This window comes from Rhineura floridana, chromosome 3, assembly GCF_030035675.1.
Source record: "Rhineura floridana isolate rRhiFlo1 chromosome 3, rRhiFlo1.hap2, whole genome shotgun sequence".
Lineage (NCBI taxonomy): Eukaryota > Metazoa > Chordata > Lepidosauria > Squamata > Rhineuridae > Rhineura > Rhineura floridana.
In genome coordinates this window covers 32,185,141-32,207,382 of record NC_084482.1, presented here as the reverse complement: position 1 = coordinate 32,207,382, position 22,242 = coordinate 32,185,141, and the positions used below count along the sequence as shown (strand labels likewise).

Sequence of the window (22,242 nt, the reverse complement as noted above, 5' to 3'; positions counted from 1 at the left end):
CCTGGAATGCCTCTTTTTTGGGCCTTCTGCTGGCTTCCGCAGGCGCCCTTTGTACTGGGCTTCCCTGGCGGAGCCAGCAAGGTTCAGGCTCTGCCACGGCTGAGGGGCTTCTACTGGTGGAGCCAGGACCCTGCTGACTCAGCTGGGGTCCACCACATCCAACTCCCCTCAGTCTGGCGTAAATTCGAGTTGGATTGCACCCTAAGGAATCTGTAAAATCTTTACATTAGAGATTGTGATTGTTATTTGTAACATTTAAAATGTCAATGAAATTTACTTCTGTAGATTTTAGTAAAGCTCCCAAACATCATAAAGTTCAAAACCCAGAAAACCAACAGATAAAAAAATCCCTCAAATGCATTTTTCTCTAAAATGTAATTTTGTTTTACGCTGCAATACTATACGTACCTACGAGGACGTTTAACACAACAGGACTTACATATGAGTAACAAATATAAAATACATACGATTGTAATACTATTTCTAACGTTTTACAGCATAATCCTATGGAGGTCTACTCAGAAAAAAGTCCTGCTGAGTTCAAGATACGCCCCGGTAAGCGTGCACGTTATTGTAGCCTTTCAGTGCAAACCTATACGTGTCTATTCAGAAGCAAACCCCACTGAGTTGAACGGAGTTTACTCCCAGGATACAGTATAGGATTGTAGTCTTAAGTGTTATTTTAACCAAGTGAGCAGGTTTCAGAAGCCCGATTGACTAAAGCTTATTTCTCCTAAATAGTTATGGCAAGAAGGCCGCTTGCGCTGCCCTCGTTCCTAGGAATAGGTTTACTTCAACCAACCAGCTAGATTTTGCTATAGCACAGGCACCACAGATAAAATACTTTCGCTTGCGGAATAATCCATGCGCGTTCCTGAATATTTCTCGCGCGCGCGCGGCAAGAAGGAGAAAGAGAGAGAGATGGGGGAGGGGGGGAAGCGTCAGGCAAGAGCATGCGCAAAGTAACTTGAAGCGGCCTGGGTTGGAAGGTGAGGAGGCGTGGCTGGGAGGATGGGCATAGGTGGCTCAGATTCCAGAAAGGGGCGTGGCTATCTCAGGTTCTTTACGATTGGAGTTGAAGGTGCGCTGTTGCAAAAGCAACAGGTGCGCGTAGCTGAGAAAGGTTTGGTGAGGAGCGGCCGTGGAAAGTCGAGGTAGGTGGAAGAGGAGATTCCGCAGATCTTATTGTTCTGATGTTCTCATCGTGCTTTCGAAATCAGTATTTCTGGTCTCTTCCAGGCACTGTTAGCGGGGCGTGGGAGTAGACGTATCTTTTCCCTCTGAAGAGTGGGTAGCTGATCCCATAGAGGCGCTTCCTGTTCCCGGGAAGCGGTGGCGGGGCTTGCAGGTGGAATCATGACGAAATGTCGCCTCCCCCCCCCCGTCTTTGAAGTGTTTTGAGTGGGGGAGCGGATGAAGGAAAGGGAAAAAGGAAAATATTTGGTGTTTTGGTTAAAGAGGGGGTACAGCTTAATATGGTCAAAAAAGCTTAAAAGGCAGGCATTTAATTTATGGATAGCCCTATTGTAATACAGGAAATTGACTTTTACTGCTCTGTGACTCCTCAGATGTTGTGAATAAGCAGCATTTGGATGGATGGTAATATTACTTTAACTGGCAGAACTGTGCAAGGGTTGATAACCCTAATTTGTAGACAGGTGTATTTTAATTTCTTTTGTGCACATCTGGAATGTGGGACGTTTTCTCATGTTCCACCAGTAGGAGTAGAATCCTTCTGCTGGGCTTCTAGGTTCTAATATTACTGGCCTGTGAAGCTGTTGTGTTGTGTTTCCCCAAAATGAAGTGTCACTTGAGAAGGATGATGCTGAATATCTTCTTGATTGTGCAGTCTCAATGCTAGGTAGTTGTGATTCAGTAAGTGCTTTTATGTTCATCAAATGGACCAGCTTTATGGGATTCTTGCTGAATCTTCAGGATATTTTTTTTATGATATCACTAATCATCCTGTTAAGATTCTCCATGGTGCAGAGTGGTAAGCGGCAGTAACGCAGTCGAAGCTCTGCTCATGGCCGGAGTTCGATTCCAATGGAAGGAGGAAGTCGAATCTCCAGTAAAAGGGGTCGAGGTCCACTCAGCCTTCCATCCATCTGTGGTCGGTAAAATGAGTACCTGGCATATGCTGGGGGGTAAAGAAAGGCTGAGGAAGGAACTGGCAATCCCACCCCATATATATGGTCTGCCTAGTAAACGTCGCACGACGTCACCCTAAGAGTCGGAAACGACTCGCAGTGCAAGTGTGGGGACACCTTTACCTTTAATCATCCTGTTATTTCTTAAAAGAGGCAAATCCAAAACATATTTTGGTTTCTCTTAGTGTTCTTCTTTAAAAAAACCTTCAGCAGCTTCCTATATGGATAATTGCTATTCCCTTTATAGCCTTCTCTTGCATTTGTGATTGTGGACAGCTGCTATTCTTGGAGCATTAGAAATGGTCCTGGGGTGTCATGTTCCCTGTTTTTATTTGAAACTATTTTCCTGTATATTAGATGGATTGTAACCTCTGTGTTTGCGTGGATCAAGGATTTGGGTCTAAGGCCTTCCAGATGTCAGCTCTCATTTGCCTCATCTTGAATGTCCAGTAGTCAACAATAGTGGGAATTGTAGTCTGGCAACATCTGGAGGACCACAGGTGTCCCACTCCTGGCTTAGGTCTACCTAAGCTGTGACTTCTGTAATGGGGTAGTCTTAAGGTTTTTTGAACCTTTTGAGTTGCTTCTGGAAGGTGGGATGGGAGATTGTTTTTTGTTGGCTGCTTGTTGATTCAGAAAGCAACTTGGCCCTTTATTTTAGCACTTCTCTAGAGTAAGCTTTACCTTATATACTAAAGATAGCCCACAACTGTGCGATTGCTGGCCTGGCACTTCCTTTCTGTACATTTGGTGGTGAATGCTTGCTTTTTTTATGAGCATGATGAAGTAATTGCTATGAATTCGCTGAAACATCATGGTACTAATTTGTGGAGAAGTTATAAAGAAGGAAATTAGCAGAGCCCGAGGGTTCCTGTGGCAACTTGTTATTACCTGGGTTTTGTCTTCATGTCTGTCTTCCTATTTAAGGATTACACTACACCTTTCTAATGAAGGCAGCAGAAGTGATTGTCTTTGCAGATGACTGCATATTCCTGGTTTAGATTGGGTTCTTTTTATTATGGGGCCCTGGGAGAAGGCATGGAAGAGAAAGACAACCTAAATCACATCCTTATAAATCTGCCCAAAGCACCTGCATGGTGGCTTGCTAAAGCTGTGGGTGTGCTTAAAAGGATTTATCAAGGTTTGTCCAAAATCTCCTCCTGCCAGTTTATGGCCTTGACTCGCCTCTCTACCTGAGCACTGGAAATCTCTCCTGGATGCACAGTGCAAAAATGAGGAAGTGCATTAGATTCAAAGCTGGATATTTTTGACTCTAACTTGCAAATATCTAGAATGGTTCTCTTTGGTTATAATTGACAAGTATTCAGGAATATATCTGCAATTAATAGCTGCTGTACTGCACAAGAGATCTGCCCTCTTCCTATTTTATTCTGTTAAAATTGTGTAGTGCCTTTTTCTTTTTAAGATCAACTTACGATTCCTTTTTTGAGGTCTTCTGTGGAGGGTCAGAGTGTGCAGGAAAAGCTGATCCTCTCACGAATAGCTAAGGGCAAGGTCAGGCACTTGCATTCTCTCCCCCATTCCTGCCATGCATGTGTTTAAAGTGTAGTAGGTGGAGTAGGGAAGGTTTGAAACTGATTATATTAATAAACCTTTGCTCCTGAGTGAAGTGGGGTGGAGTGGAGAGAAAGGAATGTGAAACTTGTAGAATGTGTCTTCCTTTCTGTTTGGTGATAAATATTTGTAGCAGAGATCCAGAATCGGGACATCTGTTATCTCCTTTCTGATACCTAGCAGACTGAATGGGTGTCTGGTTTTTTTCTGTGTTACCTGGCAGCATGTATATGCCCTGTCATAGCATTTCAATTTTGAACCCGGCCTGGAGTCTTGGAAATGCCCGCCTAATCTAATGTTCAGGCACACAAATATGTTATGGGTTTTAACATGGGTGATATCTTTATAGCTATCCACATAGTTGCCATCTCAATTCTTGCCAAACCTAATGTCATGCTGCTACACCATGATGCCATTTCTTTTTCCCTCTCCCCCACCCACTAATATTGTAGTGTGATAATATCATTTTAGGTAGAAGTACTGAGAGCCAGTGTGGTATAGTGGTTAAGGTGTTGGACTACAACCTGGGAGATCAGGGTTTGAATCCCCACACAGCTATGAAGCTCACTGGGTGACCTTGAGCCAGTCACTGCCTTTCAGCCTCAGAGGAAGGCAATGGTAAACCACCTCTGAATACTGTTTACCATGAAAACCCTATTCATAGGGTCGCCATAAGTCGGGATCGACTTGAAGGCAGTCCATTTCCATTTCAGATAGAAGTATTAAATAAACTAGACAGCCTTGAACTTCTGAAAATATTGATATTAAAACAAAACAAGGCAAGGAGAAGGAGTAGATGTGGTGCATCCCAAGGACTTGAGACAAGTTGTATATCTTTTTTTGTTAGAAGAGGCTTGTGTGATAGTTTAGGCTACACTGAGAACTAGTGACTTGTTCAAGGCCACCCAGTGAAGGCTTCTTTACTTAATGCATCAAGTTTTAAAAACATTTGCGCACAGATGATGCATTTTTATGTATATATGCAACACGTGTGTACAACAGATGCATGACCACTAAAAGCGTTACAAAGGCGCAAGTGTTGCAGAGCTAGGATTGGGTGAGCCTTCGAAAGTGTATACATGGCAGTAAGCATTAGCTTGCATATTGTGCTGCTGAGCAGACTCTGAGTTTTCTTGCTGAGCAGAGATCCAAATCTGGAATTCCCACATCCAAATTCAAAGCACTCTGCAACTCTCTGCCCCTTGTTGGTTTAAGATTGCATAATTATTCCTAAATGTTGGGCTATAAGTAATAATTTCTAAATTGTGGCAGTGAAGGCAGTTTCTAAAGGAAATGTTAAGCTGAACTATTGCAGAGAAGAGGTTTAATGAAGGATGCATGCATATCCTGGCACAGAGTATAGCAGCTAGCCAGCAAAGAGTCTGAGCATTTTGACAGCAGAAACAGGTAATTGTACTATTGCAGATGTCCATCTCTTGTGCCATAAGTGTTACTCCTGGAAACAAGAGACCCTTTATAAAGGGTGTTAAATGACCTCTTGTGTTTGAATATGAGCTTTCTCATTCAATAGTAATCTCTTAGTCCAAATCCTATTAGCAAATGGCTGTAACTGTCTCTTGATTAACTTGAAACATTGTTCTTTCAAATATTCTATCTGGGTTAGCCGTTTTTGTAGAATTTAAAAAAAATATCGCTATTAAAATGCACAACCCTTAGAAACTGCCTCTGAAAAGAGGAGGCTCTCAAGTCTCCAGAAATCAGAAAACTCAAGTTAAAAGAATTAAATACTACCTCAGTCTAAACTAGGAAGCATTCTGCTATGACAAATGTACCAAGTGGGTTTTGAAGTGGTGATAATGGTATGTTCTTTATTTTTTAAATTTCCGGATTCTTTTTAAAAATAGGTGTGATTTTATGCCAACTATATTAGGTTAGAAATTGTTTTGCATGGGCCAGCTCCGAGGTTGGTTTTTCTTCCATATTTTCAATAACTAGTAAGGGGAATGCCCATATATATCTTTTACAGAATTGGGCTGTTGGCCCTGTGTCACTCTCAACTGACTATTCCAACATAACTCAGGTTAATATTTTGGGTTATTTTTCTCTCTTCATTCTTAAACAAGTGCCTCAAAGAAGCAAAGAGAGAATAGCAACCATGGAGCTGGCCATTAAGTGGCCATATTTCATTTTTTCCAGAAAACATAGATAAAATTGCCAGCTTTTAAAATGTAATGCAAGAAACTATTGACTAATAAGACTGGAGCCTATCTGGAAAGCAAGTAATGTATGATTTCACTATTGAGCTTCTACCTAGGCTGAGGACATGATGGAAGGTAAGAAAGAGGGGTTACGTTTACAGAAAGAGAAGCAGGATGTCATAAACATCTCTGCAGAACAATATTTGATGCTTATCTGACAGTTCACAGTTTTTGTAGCTATCAGCTTATAGCTATGTTTCAACTCCTTCAAATCAGTTTCCAGAGACAAATTTCTTACCAGTTTTGTATTTTCTGTCACATATGCAACAAATCCGTATCTCAATTAGAGAATTAAATTATTTCTGGAAATAGTTCCCGAGGAGGCAAGGAAATCAGATGTGTTGAGGGAAAAGTACTCCAGAGACTGAGGATGAAAAGGTGACAAGTAGCAATTGTTACCAAGCCATTATTATTATTTTTGGGATGTGTGTGTTCCATTTTGTTGCTAAAACTAAAAACCTGATTTCAATAAAACATAATAGAGTAACACAACTGATATAAAATATCTGTCAGTAAGCAGTTTTAATTACTTTCCTATATATGTAGCTGTTGATAAAGGAGTGGCATCTGAAGCCAGGAAGTCTTTATTTGCCACACTGATCAAAGGTTAAAGAACAGTGTCAAAGCTATATTTATAAGTGCATAAAGTTTGCTGCCCATTTCCTTTACTCCACCAGTTACAATAGTCTCCCCAGCTCACTACAGATCTAGTTGGGTTTTCTGAAAGTCATCCAAACTAAAACTTGACAAGACTATTTATTTGTTTTAAAAACTTGGGTAAATAAATGTTACATTTCTACTTTGTGCAAACCTATAACTCTAGTTGCATTGTACTTCTAGTATTAATATTCATGTTTTTATTTCCACCTCATGGATGTGCAGACTTTTTAAAACTTCCCCCTTGTATATTTGCATCCCTGTACAACTCAAATTCAATTTAGTATGGCCAGAAGGGAGGAAAACCCTGAGATGATCTGTACTTAGATATAACTTCCACTAATATAAACTGGCAGAAGACTTTAGCAGTTTCTGTAGTTGATTGATGTACAATTGGCAAAAAAAGGCTCCAATAAGGAAAAGCAGCAGGAAGATGACTGGGAAGGACACGAATTGTGCCCTGATCAAACTACTATAGATCTTGAGCTTGGGCAAGATGTTTCAGAACTGGATGCAAGTGGATACCTTTACCCCATTTAACATCTACTCATTCTGGAGTAGCCTTGTAGTGTTCAGTGAAAATTCCTCCCTTATCCAGGAATGAATAACTTTGAAGTGGGGTAATGTGACAATCCCATGTTGACTAAGAAACTTTATCTCTTGTAAAGATTAACAATGTACTTGGTATGCTCTGCAGGGTTTCTAGGGAAGAGAAATATGAGATGTCAGTAGCAGTAGTGTATGTATCTAGTGACATCCATATGAGTAAGAGGGTGCAGATTAGAGATCATAGGGAAATGTAAAGAAGAGAGAATTTATGTTTTACATATAGTCACTTTTGAAACAGCACCCTTGGCTGTCTTGATTATAAAACCTACCAATGTTAATGATAATAATGGCTTCAGAACTAATATATGGGCACAGCACGGATATTTACTTTATTTACAAGATTTCTAGACGGCTTATTACATAAAGGGATCACAGGGCAGTTCGTTGTATAAAACCATTATACAACATAAAATACAATACAAACAAAACAATTGTCAGTAAAACACAGTAGCACAGAATAAACCTGATGCCTTGAACAGCCAATTAAGCCCCTCCAAAGACCTGGGAGAACAAATTAGTTGTGACTTGGCAACAGCATCCTGACACAATAGTCATCCATACTTCTGGGATGGGGGTTAGTTCCATATGTGAGATGCCACAACAGAGAAGGCCCTACCTTATATCAGTGCGCAGCAAGCTACAACTGTGGTGGAACAATAGGAAACACCCAGTTACACCAGCCTCAGGGTTTGATATTGCATTCTCTGGGATTAATGCAGAAACTGTGTCTATTGAATTTTTGCTACTCTGATGCAAATCTGTTAGAAACTCTTTGTGTCCCAGGGCTAGGATCTTTGCAGCAGCCTCTTGCTTTCATAACTTTTTTGGAAAGGAACATGTTTTTCCTGTATCAGTAGCTTAATTTGCCACATTGTTGAACCTTACCCGGTCCCTGACCTTAAGAGCTTGCTTTATTAAGATTAACTTATCATCTCTCTGTGTTAGAGTTCTATAACCCTTGACTTTTCAAGGGAATAATGTTCAAAAATAAGCAGTTTGCCTTAAATGCCTGTCTTAAGTCCCATTCATAATTCCAAAGGATATTATGAAATGCCCAGATTGCAGCTGTAGATGAAAATATTTGTACTCTTGGCAAAAATACAAGTGTGCACTGCTGGTGCCCACATCTGCATGTTTCTACAGATGCATGAAAATACAACACATTCCTGAGTGCTATTGCAGTTCTGTAAGCTTCTTTTACAGTTGTTGTGGAGGCAATCTTCTCACTAAGGTGAGTAGCAAATACCTTTCGCTCTGAACACTTGTATAAGGGGCAAATGGACTCAAGGCTGGGGGTGGGGGCCATAAGGCTACTGAACTTGCCAAGTCTCTCGCAGAGCTTCATCTTTCTTAACCTGTTTTTCTTAGTAATAATTTTTAGGGCAGATTGAACTTCACAATCAAGTTTGTTGAAGGAGCTGAGCTTCAGCAAAAGCCTCTAAGCACTTTGGTGCTGCTTTAGAACTTGCTGTTCTTTGCTTCTGACTTTCTCTAGTTGATGAGAAGGCTGGTGTACCTGGCAGTATCTGTGTTTAAAGCTTTCTTTCTTTGCCGCTTGTATTGAATTTCAAAACTCTGACTTCAGCAAACCTGTGGTGGTTTCCCAGCTATGGATCAATTTCTTCAGTGCTTAAATTGTTGAAAGCTGCTTTGGGATCCTGAAGCTCACATTTGTCCCTCTCTAAAGCTTCTGTTTTGGTGGGGAGGGGCACAAGGACCTACACAGGCAATATTTACTCTATAGATGAGTGTTCATGTGTAAACATTAACCAGCAAAACAAACAAACAAAAACCTCTTAGCTGTCCTGAACCAGCATTGGGTGTGCCAGGATGAAAAAAGGGCTGGAGATTGAAAGCTGCTGACCTGACTCTCTGCAGATTTTGTTCTGGTGGAACCCTGGGCACCTTGGAAGCTTATAAGCAGTTTTTCTATGAGAAGATCAGTAGTGTCAAGCAGACTGTGTGGACAAGAGCCAGTCTTGCCCTGAAGCTGCAGATGAAGCCTGTTCCAATACTCATTCTCAGTTTGTCAGGCAATGGCAAAGCCCAAGAGGCCTGGCCTATGCTCTGTGTGAACAGAGTGAGCACCCTAGAACATGCCTTGGAATCTGCTGCAATGTACAGAGAGGTCAATGTGGAAAGCATTTCCTGAAGGCTGGAAATTTGTTACAACTGAACTAAGTATGGAAGACAGTTACAGTAATTGGAATCAGTGTGTTTGGCTGAAATCAATAGTGCTGAAATCAATAGAACTAAAATCCAGGGAACTGAAGTTCTCACCATGGCATTTACATGGTGGTTTCACAGCCATCAGAAACTGTGTTCTATAGCTAGAGAAACTTCTTTGCCTTTTTAAAAGTAGAAATACTCGGAAGAACCTGTAAGATAGGGATTGTAATCAACTTGCAAGCAAGCAAACATACTTCTCTTTATGTATTCCAGAGGAAATGTGCAGTATGAAATCATGGAACTGGGTCATATAAAGTCTCTAATGTAACAAGATACAGTGGCATAAAAATCAGTTTCAACTGATTAATTTATAGGACTGAGATTGAATGGCACATATTGTTTGATGCTATTTTGTTTCTGTTGTATATCTGCAATAGAATGGGGGTGGTGGTGGAAAGAGGCCAGCTTTTTAATATTATACTTCAGTGCTCAAGAAGGGATCCATAGTGTAGTGGAATGCAAACCTATTTAAACTTCATCCATGTTTAAGTTGTTGGCAGCCTTGGTATGTGTGAGCTCATGTAGCACCTGTGGTTGATATTAGTGCTCATCAGTCTTGTTTTCCAAGAGAAGTTAAATAATTCTTGTCCCATTGCTCTTTGTGCACGTTCTGGTAGTGCCAGTAGGCTTCCTGGACTGGTTACCTTACCAGGCAGAAAGACAATTATTTATTTTGTTTTGTTTTCTTAGTAGGTTTATAAGGAAAGACTCAGTGCATTTGTCTTAATGCAGGCCAGCGTGTTCTAGCTACTCACCTCTGAGAATAGGAAGTATTCAAAGCACCAAAATGTATATTGTGCTGCTGTTCTATTCCCCCCACACCAAAACCTGGCTCCAGCTGGCACTTCTGGAGCTTTACAAAATAATAAGATACAGAGGTTACTTGAAATAATAAAGTATTATTATAACACTTCTAGAGGTTTAAAAAGAGAATGAAATATGCACTGCGCAGGTCAGTTAAGCAGTGGCTGTTTATCTATATACTTGGGCATGTTTTCTCCCTGACATTCTAGTGACATGGACTTGCATTCCTGTAGCAGTTTGCCATGCAGCTGTCTCCAATTTGGGCACTTAGGGCCTGGTGGTGTTGGACTTTATTTGTCCCAGCCAACGTAGCCAAATATGATCCAGATTGTAGTGCAACATTATCTGGGGTGGGGATACAGGTTCCCCATCCCTAATACAGTGTGTGTGTGTTCGTCTAATCAAAGGGCACACATAGGGGAGGGGAACTAAAGCATCTTACTTTCCCTGCAGTCCATCACCCAAACCCTTCTCTGGTCCTGCGCAGATAGTGGAAGTGAGCCAGGCTAGGAGAAAAGTTCATGAAGTGAGAAGGCAATAGCAGTGGGGGGAGGGAAAGAAATGGATCTCCCCTCACCTATGCACTCTCTTTGGATGTTAAAATTGGCCATCCGTTCCCCACACACCTGATACACAAATAGGGCAAGCCTAGAAAAGAACCTCTGTGGCTGCTGTGATGATATCTAGTATTGTCCCAAGGGAATTCACAGCAGAAGCAACAACTGAACCATGTGAAAGTCATGTTTTTAATTTGACTCAGTGGGTGACTAAACGGGACCCGAGAGACTAAAATCTGTTTGGGAAAGATTAATTTAAAATACGTCAGCAGAAGACCAGTAAATGCATTTTAATTTATAAAAGATATATGCACAATCCAGATATTAAAGGAAATTCAAAAGCAAATTATACATACCTGGATCTTGAGGGAAGGAACAATGTAGTTAAATGGAAAAATAAGGTGTAAAATAAGCTATTAAAACATCAGGTAAAAAGGCTTTTGCATGCAAGGATTACAACATGCAAGATTAAAAATTACTACAGTTTTTAATTACTGAACCCTATTTTGGCCCATCTAAATTCCAACAGCCTTCTAGTTAAATTGTGCTATATTCCTATCTGTATGAACTATATAGAAGTTTAGTTTAAGAGTAGAACATAGTTCTGCACTGGCTCTGCTGTAAAACCTTTGCAAGTTCTGTCCTGAAGTCCCTAATTTCCCCCTATCTAAACTTGCAAGGCTTCCCAATACATTCACCATGGACTTGGTAGCAGGCTCTTTCAGAGATCTAGAGAGGCCCAGCCACTTCCACCTTTTGGGGCCCATAGCCGTAATAAAAATGGAAAATGATGACACATGAAAACAAAATGAGGCACCAAACAAAGAGTGATGAAATATTTCTTATTTAACAAATGCTTTCCTAGTCTTTTTCTGTGCAAATGCACTACTAGGAAAAAAACTAGATTTTATGCAATCTGACAGTTGGTATTCAGCATGGTGAGTCCATTAAAAGCTCTTCTCCCATAAATGAACTGTGATAGTTCTTCACCTGCTTCAACACGTTGAAAATGTGTTTACCTGAAGTCACTGATGCAGGCAAACTGATAAAAAAACACAATGCAACTGTGATATTAGGAAATACTCCAGAGAGCCCATTTATGTCTTTTATCACATCTCTTGTTTGCTTAAATGTGCAGCTCTAAGCTGAGATATTGTGTCATGTTTTGGTATGCATAAATATACATAAAATTTACCAAACACCAAAAAGATAGCCAGTATATAAATTTGAGGGCCCCTTTTTTGCTTGAGGCCCAGGCCAAATGGCCCTCCTGCCCCCTTACGCTTTCTCATCCTTGCCAGTGCACATCCCATGAGATAATCTGTGATTTTAAAAGAAATCTTCTAGCTCTGTTGTTGGAGCCTTTTCTTGCTTGCCGCTGCTGCTACTTTTATTATGTCAGAATAGAAAGAGTCGGTCTTTGGGTCAGCCTTCGCCCAGGGGAATATAACTTCCTCTAGATTGGTTTGTGTGGCCAGGTCACTTTCCCAAGCTAGCAAAGTAGAAGAACCAGTTCTTTTATTTAATTTGAACAGGGTCTTGCTGCTGTTGGGTCTCTGCATCTGGTTTTGGAAATTGGAATTAAGCTCTGTGTGACCAGTGTCCCCTGGTTAGCTTTGCTTCACACATACTGGGCTGGCTGGCTGCACAAGTGGGCTTCTGAGCAGAGCTGCATTTAAGATGCTTCTGTACATTGAAGCAAAGAAGAAAAGTCAAGATATAGTGCATTCTTCTGCTCCCCATCCTGAAAACCACCTCTGAAGTAGATCTTTATTTTTCCCCTTTCTTAAAATCTTAGACTGAGTGGGGAGAGGAAAATGAGCAAACACCACTCCACATCAACTGCCTGAAGGACTGCTTCACATTGTTTATTTTGGCAAACCCAGATGCCAACTCTGTCCCTGTATCTACTCTGGAAGCACTGTTACAGAACATAATGTCATCCACAAATCAAGGGTTCATTCATCTGCTCCTCATGCAGCCTGATATATGCCATCTGCCAGCAGTGCCCTTCCTCATTATACATAGGGCAACACGGGCTAGTCTTTATGAAAAGGCATAAATGGACACAAATCTGACATCAGAAATGGTAACAGTGGGAAAACATCTGGGAGCAAATTAACTTCAAAAGGAAACTGCAGTGTAAAACATCTGGATTTCAATGCATCAGGAAGTTCGCTGTTATTGCTTGTAGACTGAATAGAGATAAAAGGATTTTTAGCACACCATATGTGTTAAATGGCATACTGAAATCAGGATATCTGTGTTATCAGCAACTGATTTGGGAATTTACACTGTTTATTATGCAATTATCACCTATAACTCAGGATAACACTTCTTGTATTTAAAGGACTATAGTCCAGTAAAATTTACTGCATAAGTTTGTTAGTCAAAGGTGCCAAAAGACACTCTTTGCTACAACAGACTACCCTTGTAGAGATGGTCTATTGCATATACCACACTTGTATCCCACTCTTTCTTTAAAGAGCTTCAGGAGGCATATTTGGTTCTCATATCCTCACAACAAGCCTGTGTGGAAGTTAGGCTCTGAGATGGTGACTGGCCCAAAGCCATCCATTGAACTTCATGGCTGATGGGCATTTGAAACTGGGTCTTCTCTGTCTTGGTCCAGCAGTCTAAACTCTGCCCCACACTAGCTTCCATTTCATGGCAGGATGCCCTATGTTGTTGTTGTTGTTATGCGCCTTCAAGTCGATTATGACTTATGGCGACCCTATGAATTGGTGACCTCCAAGAGCATCTGTCATGAACCACCCTGTTCAGATCTTGTAAGTTCAGGTCTGTGACTTCCTTTATGGAATCAATCCATCTCTTGTCTGGCCTTCCTCTTTTTCTACTCCCTTCTGTTTTCCCCAGCATTATTCTCTTTTCTAGTGAATCATGTCTTCTCATTATGTGTCCAAAGTATGATAATCCCAGTTTCATCATTTTAGCTTCTACTGATAGCTCTGCTAACACCTAATTACTTGTCTTTTTTGTGGTCCATGGTATGCACAAAGCTCTCCTCCAGCACCACATTTCAAATGAGTTAATTTTTCTCTTATCCGCTTTTTTCACTGTCCAACTTTCACATCCATACATAGAGATCGGGAATACCATGGTCTGAATGATCCTGACTTTAGTGTTCAGTGATACATCTTTGCATTTGAGGACCTTTTCTAGTTCTCTCATAGCTGCCCTCCCCAGTCCTAGCCTTCTGATTTCTTGACTAAGGATGTCCTATGCTCACCATAAATTATTGGAACTGTTTCCAGTGGTTTTAGATGCTTTTGTAAATATGCCTCTGTTAAGCCCAATAGGAATCTAATATTGGAGGCTGGTTTTATTTATTTATTTATTTATTTTATTTTATTTTGTTTCATTTCTAGACCGCCCATAGCTAGTAGCTCTCTGGGCAGTGTACAAAACTGGATTAAAATACAATAATATAATAAAATCAATAACACATAACAGCAAGTTAACTAACAAAATTAAACGTAAAAACATTAAAATGCCTGGGAGTATAGCCAGGTCTTAACCTGGCGCCTAAAAGAAAATACCATAGGGGCCAGGCGTATCTCCTCAGGTAAGCTGTTCCAGAGTTCGGGGGCCACCACAGAAAAGGCCCTAGATCTAACAACAGTCCTCCGGGCTTCCTGATGAGTTGGTACCCGGAGGAGGGCCTTAGATACTGAACGAAGTGAACGGGTAGGTTCATAGCGGGAGAGGCGTTCCACAAGGTATTGCGGTCCCACACCATATAAGGCTTTATAGGTCTACCAGGGACTACTCCCTCTCTCAAGGAGGCGTTTATCACCTCTTTGGCCCAGCCGGTGGTCACAGCCCTGCCGGCCTTCACCAGCCAAAATGGGCAAGGGTCCAGAGCAGACGTGGTCGCCCGCACCATTCCAAGCACCTTGTCCACTTCCTCGAGCTGCACCAACTGAAATTCATCCAACAATGAAGGACAAGACCGTGTTCTGGACACTTCAATGGAATCAACTGTCATAACATCAGAGTCTAAGTCCCGACGGATGCATGCAATCTTGTCCTGGAAGTGCTCCGCAAATTCGTTGCAGCGGGCTTCCGATGTTTCCTTGGTATCATGAGGGCCAGAATGTAAAAGCCCTCGTACCACCCTAAAAAGCTCCGCTGGGTGGCAAAGGGATGATCTGATGGTGGCAGCAAAATAAGACTTTTTTGCCGCCCTAACCGCTTTTACATACAACTTAGTGGAAGCACTTACCAAAGAATGATTACATCCATCAGGAGTTCGCCTCCACCTGCACTCTAGCCTCCTCTCTTGCTTCATCACTCTCAGCTCCGGGGTATACCACGGTGCTGTATGAGCTCTGCACCGAAGGGGGCGCGCGGGAGCGATCATGTCAATGGCCCGGGTCATCTCCGTATTCCACAGATCGACCATGGCCTCGACAGGAGCGCCAGTGCTATCAGCTGGAAAAACTCCCAGAGCGTTCTGGAAAACAACAGGATCCATAAGCCTCCGGGAGCGGACCAACTTAATAGGTCCCCCACCTCTGCAGAGGGAAAGGGCTGTCGTGAGTCTAAAGCTCAGCAAGCGGTGATCTGTCCATGACAACGGAGTAGATGAAAAATACCCCACCCTCAGATCACCATCTCCATGACCGGTGGCGAAGATCAAATCAAGAGTATGTCCTGATACATGCGTCGGGCCAGAAACAATTTGAGACAGCCCCATGGTTGTCATGGCGGCCATGAAGTCCTGAGCTGCCCCAGACAAGACAGCCTCGGCATGAATGTTGATATCCCCCAGTACCACAAGTCTGGGGGACCTCAACAATACCTCCGAGACTATCTCTGTCAGCTCAGCTAGGGAAGCCGTTGAGCAGCAAGGTGGTCGGTACACCAACAGTATTCCCGGTCTGTCTCCTTGGCCCAGCACAAGATGAAGACACTCCAAACCAGTCGCCACCTGGACAGGGTGCTTGGTGAGAGAGAGAAAGAACTCCTATAGACCACAGCAACCCCACCTCCCCGGCCCTCAGATCTACCACAGTGCTGCACCGAGTACCCAGGTGGGCAAAGCTGGGAAAGAGCAACCCCTCCCTGTTCACCCACCCAGGTCTCAGTAATACACGCAAGATCAGCGTCCTTCTCCACAATCAAATCGTGGATAAGGGGTTTTTTATTAAGGGCCGACCTGGCATTTAAAAGCAGCACCTGGAGATCCGAGAGCTGACTGATAGTACAACCAGCAATCCTGCGGATATGAGGAGAACCGGAACAAGGCACAAACACAACTTGTCTGGGACGAGTTCCCCTTACCTGGCACGTTCTCCTCCCAACACCATACCTCCCATTACCCGTCACTACGTTGATTGGGGCCCCCGAAAAACCCCTTGCAAAACCCAAGGTATGTTCTCCCAGGCACATCCTAAAATAAATCTAGCACAATAAAACACTTAAAAACAACACAGACACAAACAGACATACACATCTACTCAATCTCATTCACACCACAGCAAACAGACAGTAAACAGACAATTTAAAATACAGCCGACAACAACAACAATATTTGATTTATATCACTCCATTCCTCCCAGCAGGAGCCCATTTGGGGGCAAGTATCACTTTTGTGCCACTTTAAGTGTGTTGATGAGTTACACGGGAGAAATTGTCAGATGAGGAAATGAGATTCTGTCTGAAAAATAAAAGTGTTCCTTCCATGCAGCACGGGTCATACCCTGTTGCTTGCTATATTGAATTGAGAGGAGAGAGATGACAATGTTGCTCACTCGGATGCAATCAATGGTAACTCAGGGAAATCGCTCACTAACCTTCTTGGACAAGGATGCTTCTGTTTACGTTTTTGCTTACCTTTCAGATGCCTCAAAAGTTATTAATTCCTGCTCCCTGCAGTATCATTGCTTAGTATTTAGCTAGTGTGGTGCAATAATTAGGGTTATGTTCCTCTAAATCCTATTTAGAGTAGATCTGCTGAAATTAAGGAACCGAAATTAGTCATGTCTATTGACTTCAATAGGTTTACTCTGAATAGGACTAGCATTGAATACCATCCTTAGCGTTGAGCTTCGACATGGGAAAACCCTAAATTCAAGCCCCTGCTTAGTCATGAAGCAGAGATGGGGAGGGGGCTGGACAAGTTTTTATCTCTTGGATTGACTGACATCACAGGATTGTTATGAGTCTGGAAAGCTCTTCTTGGAGATGTCTGGATACAAATAATATGGGAAGTGGGAGCTGATGAAAGGTATAAAAGTGCTCAGCTGTAGTTTCTCACCTTAAAATCTCAAGTTTTCTGCTTTTGAATGTCCACATAGCATCCATTTCAAACAGCCTTTACAATCAACATCCCATAGATTTCAACAGTACATCCACAAATGAGGTGACCTAGACGCATTGTCTTTGTTTTATGGCAATTTGTGGTTTAAAACAGTTTGACCAGGGATGCATGATACCTGTTGTGCTTTGCGGTGGCTGCTACTGCTGTTGTTCTGCAAGATAATTTGCAAATATCGTAGTAGAAAACTTGCACAATGGCTGAACTTAAATATAAGTCTTTGCAAAGTATTTTCATGGAAGGTGCGTGGGAATTGCTTAGGCTCCCCAGCTGTAACCCCTTCTTCTCGTATATGCTTCAGGTTTGGTTCTTGAAGGTGAGCAGGAATGAACATTTACAACTGGAGGAAATTTGCATGCCTCCTGCAGAAGCCTTTGATCTTAGTGTGAGACTGGTGTGTATGTATAAGAGGAACAGGAAAGGGGTTCCACATTATTAAAATATACCTGCTCCGAAGATGTCCGGACACAGGTTAGAGCAGCAGTAGCTGCCTACCAAGTGGCAATAAAGGCAGGAAAGAAGGCTTTCTTTGCTGCCTCTATTGCGTCTGCGGAGTGCTGTCCCAGGAGGCTGTTCCAGGTGGTTCGAAGCCTGGTCAGTCCAGTTGCCCAGGAGCCCTTGGAACAGTCAAAGGCCTCCTGTGACATATTAGCAAAGCACTTCGCTGATAAAATCGAACACTTACGGAGCTCGATCCCGTGCGCCGTGGATACAGTAGATGAACCAGAGTTGGCCAGTTGCATACCAGTAAGTTGGGATCGGTTTCAGCTTCTCCCTTCTGAGGATGTGGACAAGGTGCTTTCGACTGTGAAGCCTACCACTTGCCTAACTGATCCTTGCCCATCATGGCTCCTTATGAGCTGTAGAGAGAAACTGGGCAAGGGGATTAAAGCGGTGGTAAACGCATCCTTGAAAGAGGGTGTGATGCCATCAGCCTTCAAGGAGGCAATTGTAAAGCCCATCTTAAAGAAGCCCTCCTTGGATCCCCAAGTTTTCAATAACTTTCGCCCAATTTCAAACTTACCATTCTTGGGCAAGGTCATTGAGCGAGTGGTGGCCAACCAGTTGTCGACACACTTGGATGAAACGGATTACTTGGATCCATACCAATCGGGTTTCAGGACTGGTCACGGAACTGAAACAGCCTTGGTCGCTCTGGTAGATGATATGAGGAGGGCATTAGATAGTGGAGACTTCACCTTTCTTGTCCTCCTCGATCTCTCAGCGGCTTTTGATACTGTTGACCACAGTATCCTTTTACATCACCTGGAGGGACTGGGAATTGGAGGCACTGTATTACAGTGGTTCCGCTCCTTTCTCTCCGATAGGCACCAACAGGTAGCATTGGGGGAGGAGGTTTCAGACCCTTGGCCTCTCAATTGTGGTGTGCCACAGGGTTCTATCCTCTCTCCCATGCTATTTAATATTTACATGAAGCCGCTGGGGACAATCATTAGGAGATTTGGGCTGCAGTGTCACCAATATGCGGATGACACTCAGCTCCATCTCTCGTTTAAATCTTCACCAGAGTTGGCTGTGGAGACCTTGTCCAAGTGCCTGGAATCCGTGAGTGGATGGATGGGAAGGAACAAGCTGAAGTTGAACCCTGATAAGACCGAGGTGCTGCTCGTGGGAGACAAGAGAAGGTTGGGAGATGTTGACCTGAAGTTCAATGGGGTGCGTTTACCCCTGAAAGACCAGGTCCGCAGCCTTGGGTTGTACTTGATTCCAGGCTGTCCATGGAGGCTCAGATTTCGGCAATGAGCCGGGCAGCCTGGTATCAACTACACCTCATACGAAGGCTGCAACCCTACCTTCCTGTTCATCAGCTCCCACTGGTAGTACACGCCCTGGTCACCTCTCGTTTGGATTACTGTAATGCGCTCTACGTGGGGTTACCCTTGAAAATGGTCCGGAAACTACAACTTATACAAAATGCGGCGGCTCGACTACTCACAAATAGTCGCCGCCGGGATCACATCACACCAGTGTTGTTCGATCTACACTGGCTTCCAGTTGTCTTCCGGGCCCAATTCAAGGTGTTGGTATTAACCTTTAAATCCCTATACGGTCTCGGCCCAGTTTATCTAAAGGAGCGCCTTCAACGCCACCAATTATGCCGCCCGACAAGATCAGCCACACAGGGCCTTCTGTCAATCCCGCTGACAAAAACAGCTAGATTGGCGGGAACTAGAGAGAGGGCATTCTCAGTGGCGGCCCCCACTTTCTGGAACTCCCTCCCACAAGATCTACGGCACGCCTCTTCCCTAAATGTATTCCGTAAAGCCTTAAAGACCTGGCTCTTTCAACAGGCCTTTGGGATTTCCGGGGAGGGTTAATTGTTATGACTGAAATGCCTCTTACCCTGCATTAGTGCTGTTGTTGCTGCTGTATTGTTTTTATTGTATTATTGTATTTTATCACATTGTGTTTTAACTGTTACATGTATGTCGCCTAGAGTGGCCATCGGCCAGATAGGCGACACAGAAATTAAATTATTATTATTATTATTACCAGGTAAAAGGTGTTTACAGATTATCCGTTTGTAAAATAGTGATGTCTTTGTTAAGCATTTTCCAGAGAATCTATCATGAAACCAATTCAGCCTTCCCCCCCCCCCAGCTTGAGAGCAAGAAGTTCTGACACATGGAGGCAGTGGAATGAAGAGAATTTTTAAAAAGCTACTGTGGAGCAAGAGGAGTGTTCTGTGTAAATCTTTTTTTTCCCCCTCCACCTCTAGTTACTGCTGCATTTCAAGATGGAGCCGCCCCCGTTTAACAGAAGGCAATGGACTTCACATTCTCTGAGGATCACTGCCAAAGAGTTGTCTCTTGTCAACAAGAACAAGTCATCGGCTCTCATGGAGAGGTTCTCGAAGTAAGTTCTGTGACTGTTTTGTCCAAGAATACTGAGTGTTCATCCCTTGAGAACAGTGGTTAACAACTGGCAGCTGACCATACCTTTTTTAAAGCATTCTAAAGTCTTTAAATTGCATCTTAAATCATAGCCCTTGTAGATGACAACCAGACAAATCCATGCATTTGTTACATAAAGAAATGAGATTCAAGGGAGTACACTAGAGCAGGGATAGCCAATGTAGTGCCATGTTGTTGGAGTACAACTTGTATCATCCCTGGCTATGGCTGATGGGAGTTGAAGCACTATGACATCTGGAAGGTATCACAATGACTACTTCTGTGCTAGAGAAACTGAACATAATTATTGACATAGATCTTCACTTCGGCTCCATCCCAAAGTCCCCATGCCACCAAACTAAGGTTTTGTACTTCTGTGAGTTAGAACACAAACTATGAGTTTTACCTTAAGTGTATAGGCAAGTTATACTCTAAACCAGCCTTTCCCAACTAGTGGGCCAGCAGATGTTGTTGGACCACAATTCCCATCTTTCCTGACCATTGGCAATGCTGGCTGAGGCTGATGGGAGTTGTGGTCCAACAACATCTGGTGGCCCACTAGTTGGGAAAGGCTGCTCTAAACCATCTTGTTCGATTTCTCCCCCCCTTCTGCTTTTCACTCTTTGTTTTTATGGCCTCTAGAGGTGGAACAACATCTATAATTATGTTTTGTCAATTCAGTCATTGCACTAAACCATGGCTTGCTGTGATGTCTGAACTGAGTCTCTGTGTATCAAAGCTGTGCTCCTTTGCAGAGACAATTGAGCAGAAAACCGGGGAATGTTGCCATGCTTTTGTTGAATTAGGAAAATAAACATTACAGTAACGAAGGGAAGAAAGATTGTAGCTTGCCAAATCTCCTACTTCAAGTGTTTTTAGTAAATGCTTTTATTGGATTCCTGATAGAGATAGAAGCTCGGTTTGAGGTTTCTGAAAGAGGAAATAATAGAATCAAAAGGAGTTGGCTCTCGTAATCCAAGTTTTCAGCAACCCTAGCTGGTATCAACATGGCAGTGCCTTCTCAGTTGACAGAAATTGGAACTGGCTGCATGTTGGAAGCATTCAGTGTGGGGCATGGGAGGCTAGCTACTCTGAATATTTTAAAACACCCAGCTGCTTCAAAAATATGGCCTATTCAAAGGCCTTGTGTGAAGATGCTTCTGCTAACAGAGTTTGTGCATAGCTTTCTTAGCCCCTGAAAGATAGACCCTCAGCAGTTCAGCATACACATAATCTTACTTTTGCACCAATAATGTGCTGATCCTTCTTTTGTTTTAAGTTTGTGCAACACCTCTGACTAGTACTTTATTGGTCTCCTTTTAGAAAGTGCAGTAGAATCCCAAATAATCCAGGGTCCTCAGAAAAATTTGATGGGATGGGATGTGTGTGAGCATGTATGTATATATGTGTGTTCTATATGTATAAGACACATACAATAAACACATGTTTAAATATACACACAAATATATATAACTATGTCTAATAATGGGCAAGAATATTTGAATGTCATGTACAATTTCTTGGCCAGGGAGTTGGTTGCTGTAAAATATTATTTCAGTAGTACTAAAATAGTATTTTTTTAGGATTATGGGTATTGCAAGTTTGACCCATCCCATTTCCATTAGAGTATTAAAGGGAAAGTTTTTAAAAACCCATGTGGAAATCGGAAGTAAATTATTATAATAGCACAGTAATAGTAAGTAATAGTTAATAGTAATAATAAAAAATTAAATAATATAGTAAATAGTAAGTATAATAGTAAAAAACGTAAGTACCTACGAGGTGTTCTGAGGGCTGTGGTGCTGCCTTTGTTTGGGTAACACTTCTTCTTTAACAAGTTCCAAAGTTATCCAGCCGTCCACAACCCGGAGCGGCTAACATGTGGGACTCCTTGCCACCACATGCTTTGAGCAAAATACAGCAAGTGCCCCAGGGATGACAATGAACACCTGTTGTTCTCTGAGGGACTTGTATGGTAGGAGAAAACATGCCTGCCTCTGGTTTTTACATGGGGGCCGCTATGGTGTGTTGTTGTTGTTGGGGGTATAATTCCCTCAGAGGGTGGCAGAATCTTATAAAGATCTGTTGCTCCCAGGAGGACTTGCTGCATCTGTGTTGGAATTGTTTATCAAAAATTTTTTTGAAGATGTTCTTAAGATAATCTGTTTTCAAGATGTTTTATAG

The 22,242-nt window shown here is 42.4% G+C and overlaps 1 protein-coding gene across 2 annotated transcripts in view; it reads left to right on the top strand.

The window, feature by feature from the left end:
• The first annotated feature begins 1,045 nt into the window (after positions 1-1,045).
• LIMA1 (LIM domain and actin binding 1) overlaps positions 1,046-22,242 on the top strand; it is a 62,277-nt gene continuing 41,080 nt past the window's right edge. For both annotated transcript variants that reach the window (XM_061615230.1, XM_061615231.1), the window contains exons 1-2: positions 1,046-1,154; positions 19,884-20,020. In XM_061615230.1, coding sequence (XP_061471214.1) covers positions 19,902-20,020 — 119 coding nt within the window. In that variant the 5' untranslated portion in view covers positions 1,046-1,154; positions 19,884-19,901. The remainder of the gene's footprint in view (positions 1,155-19,883; positions 20,021-22,242) is intronic.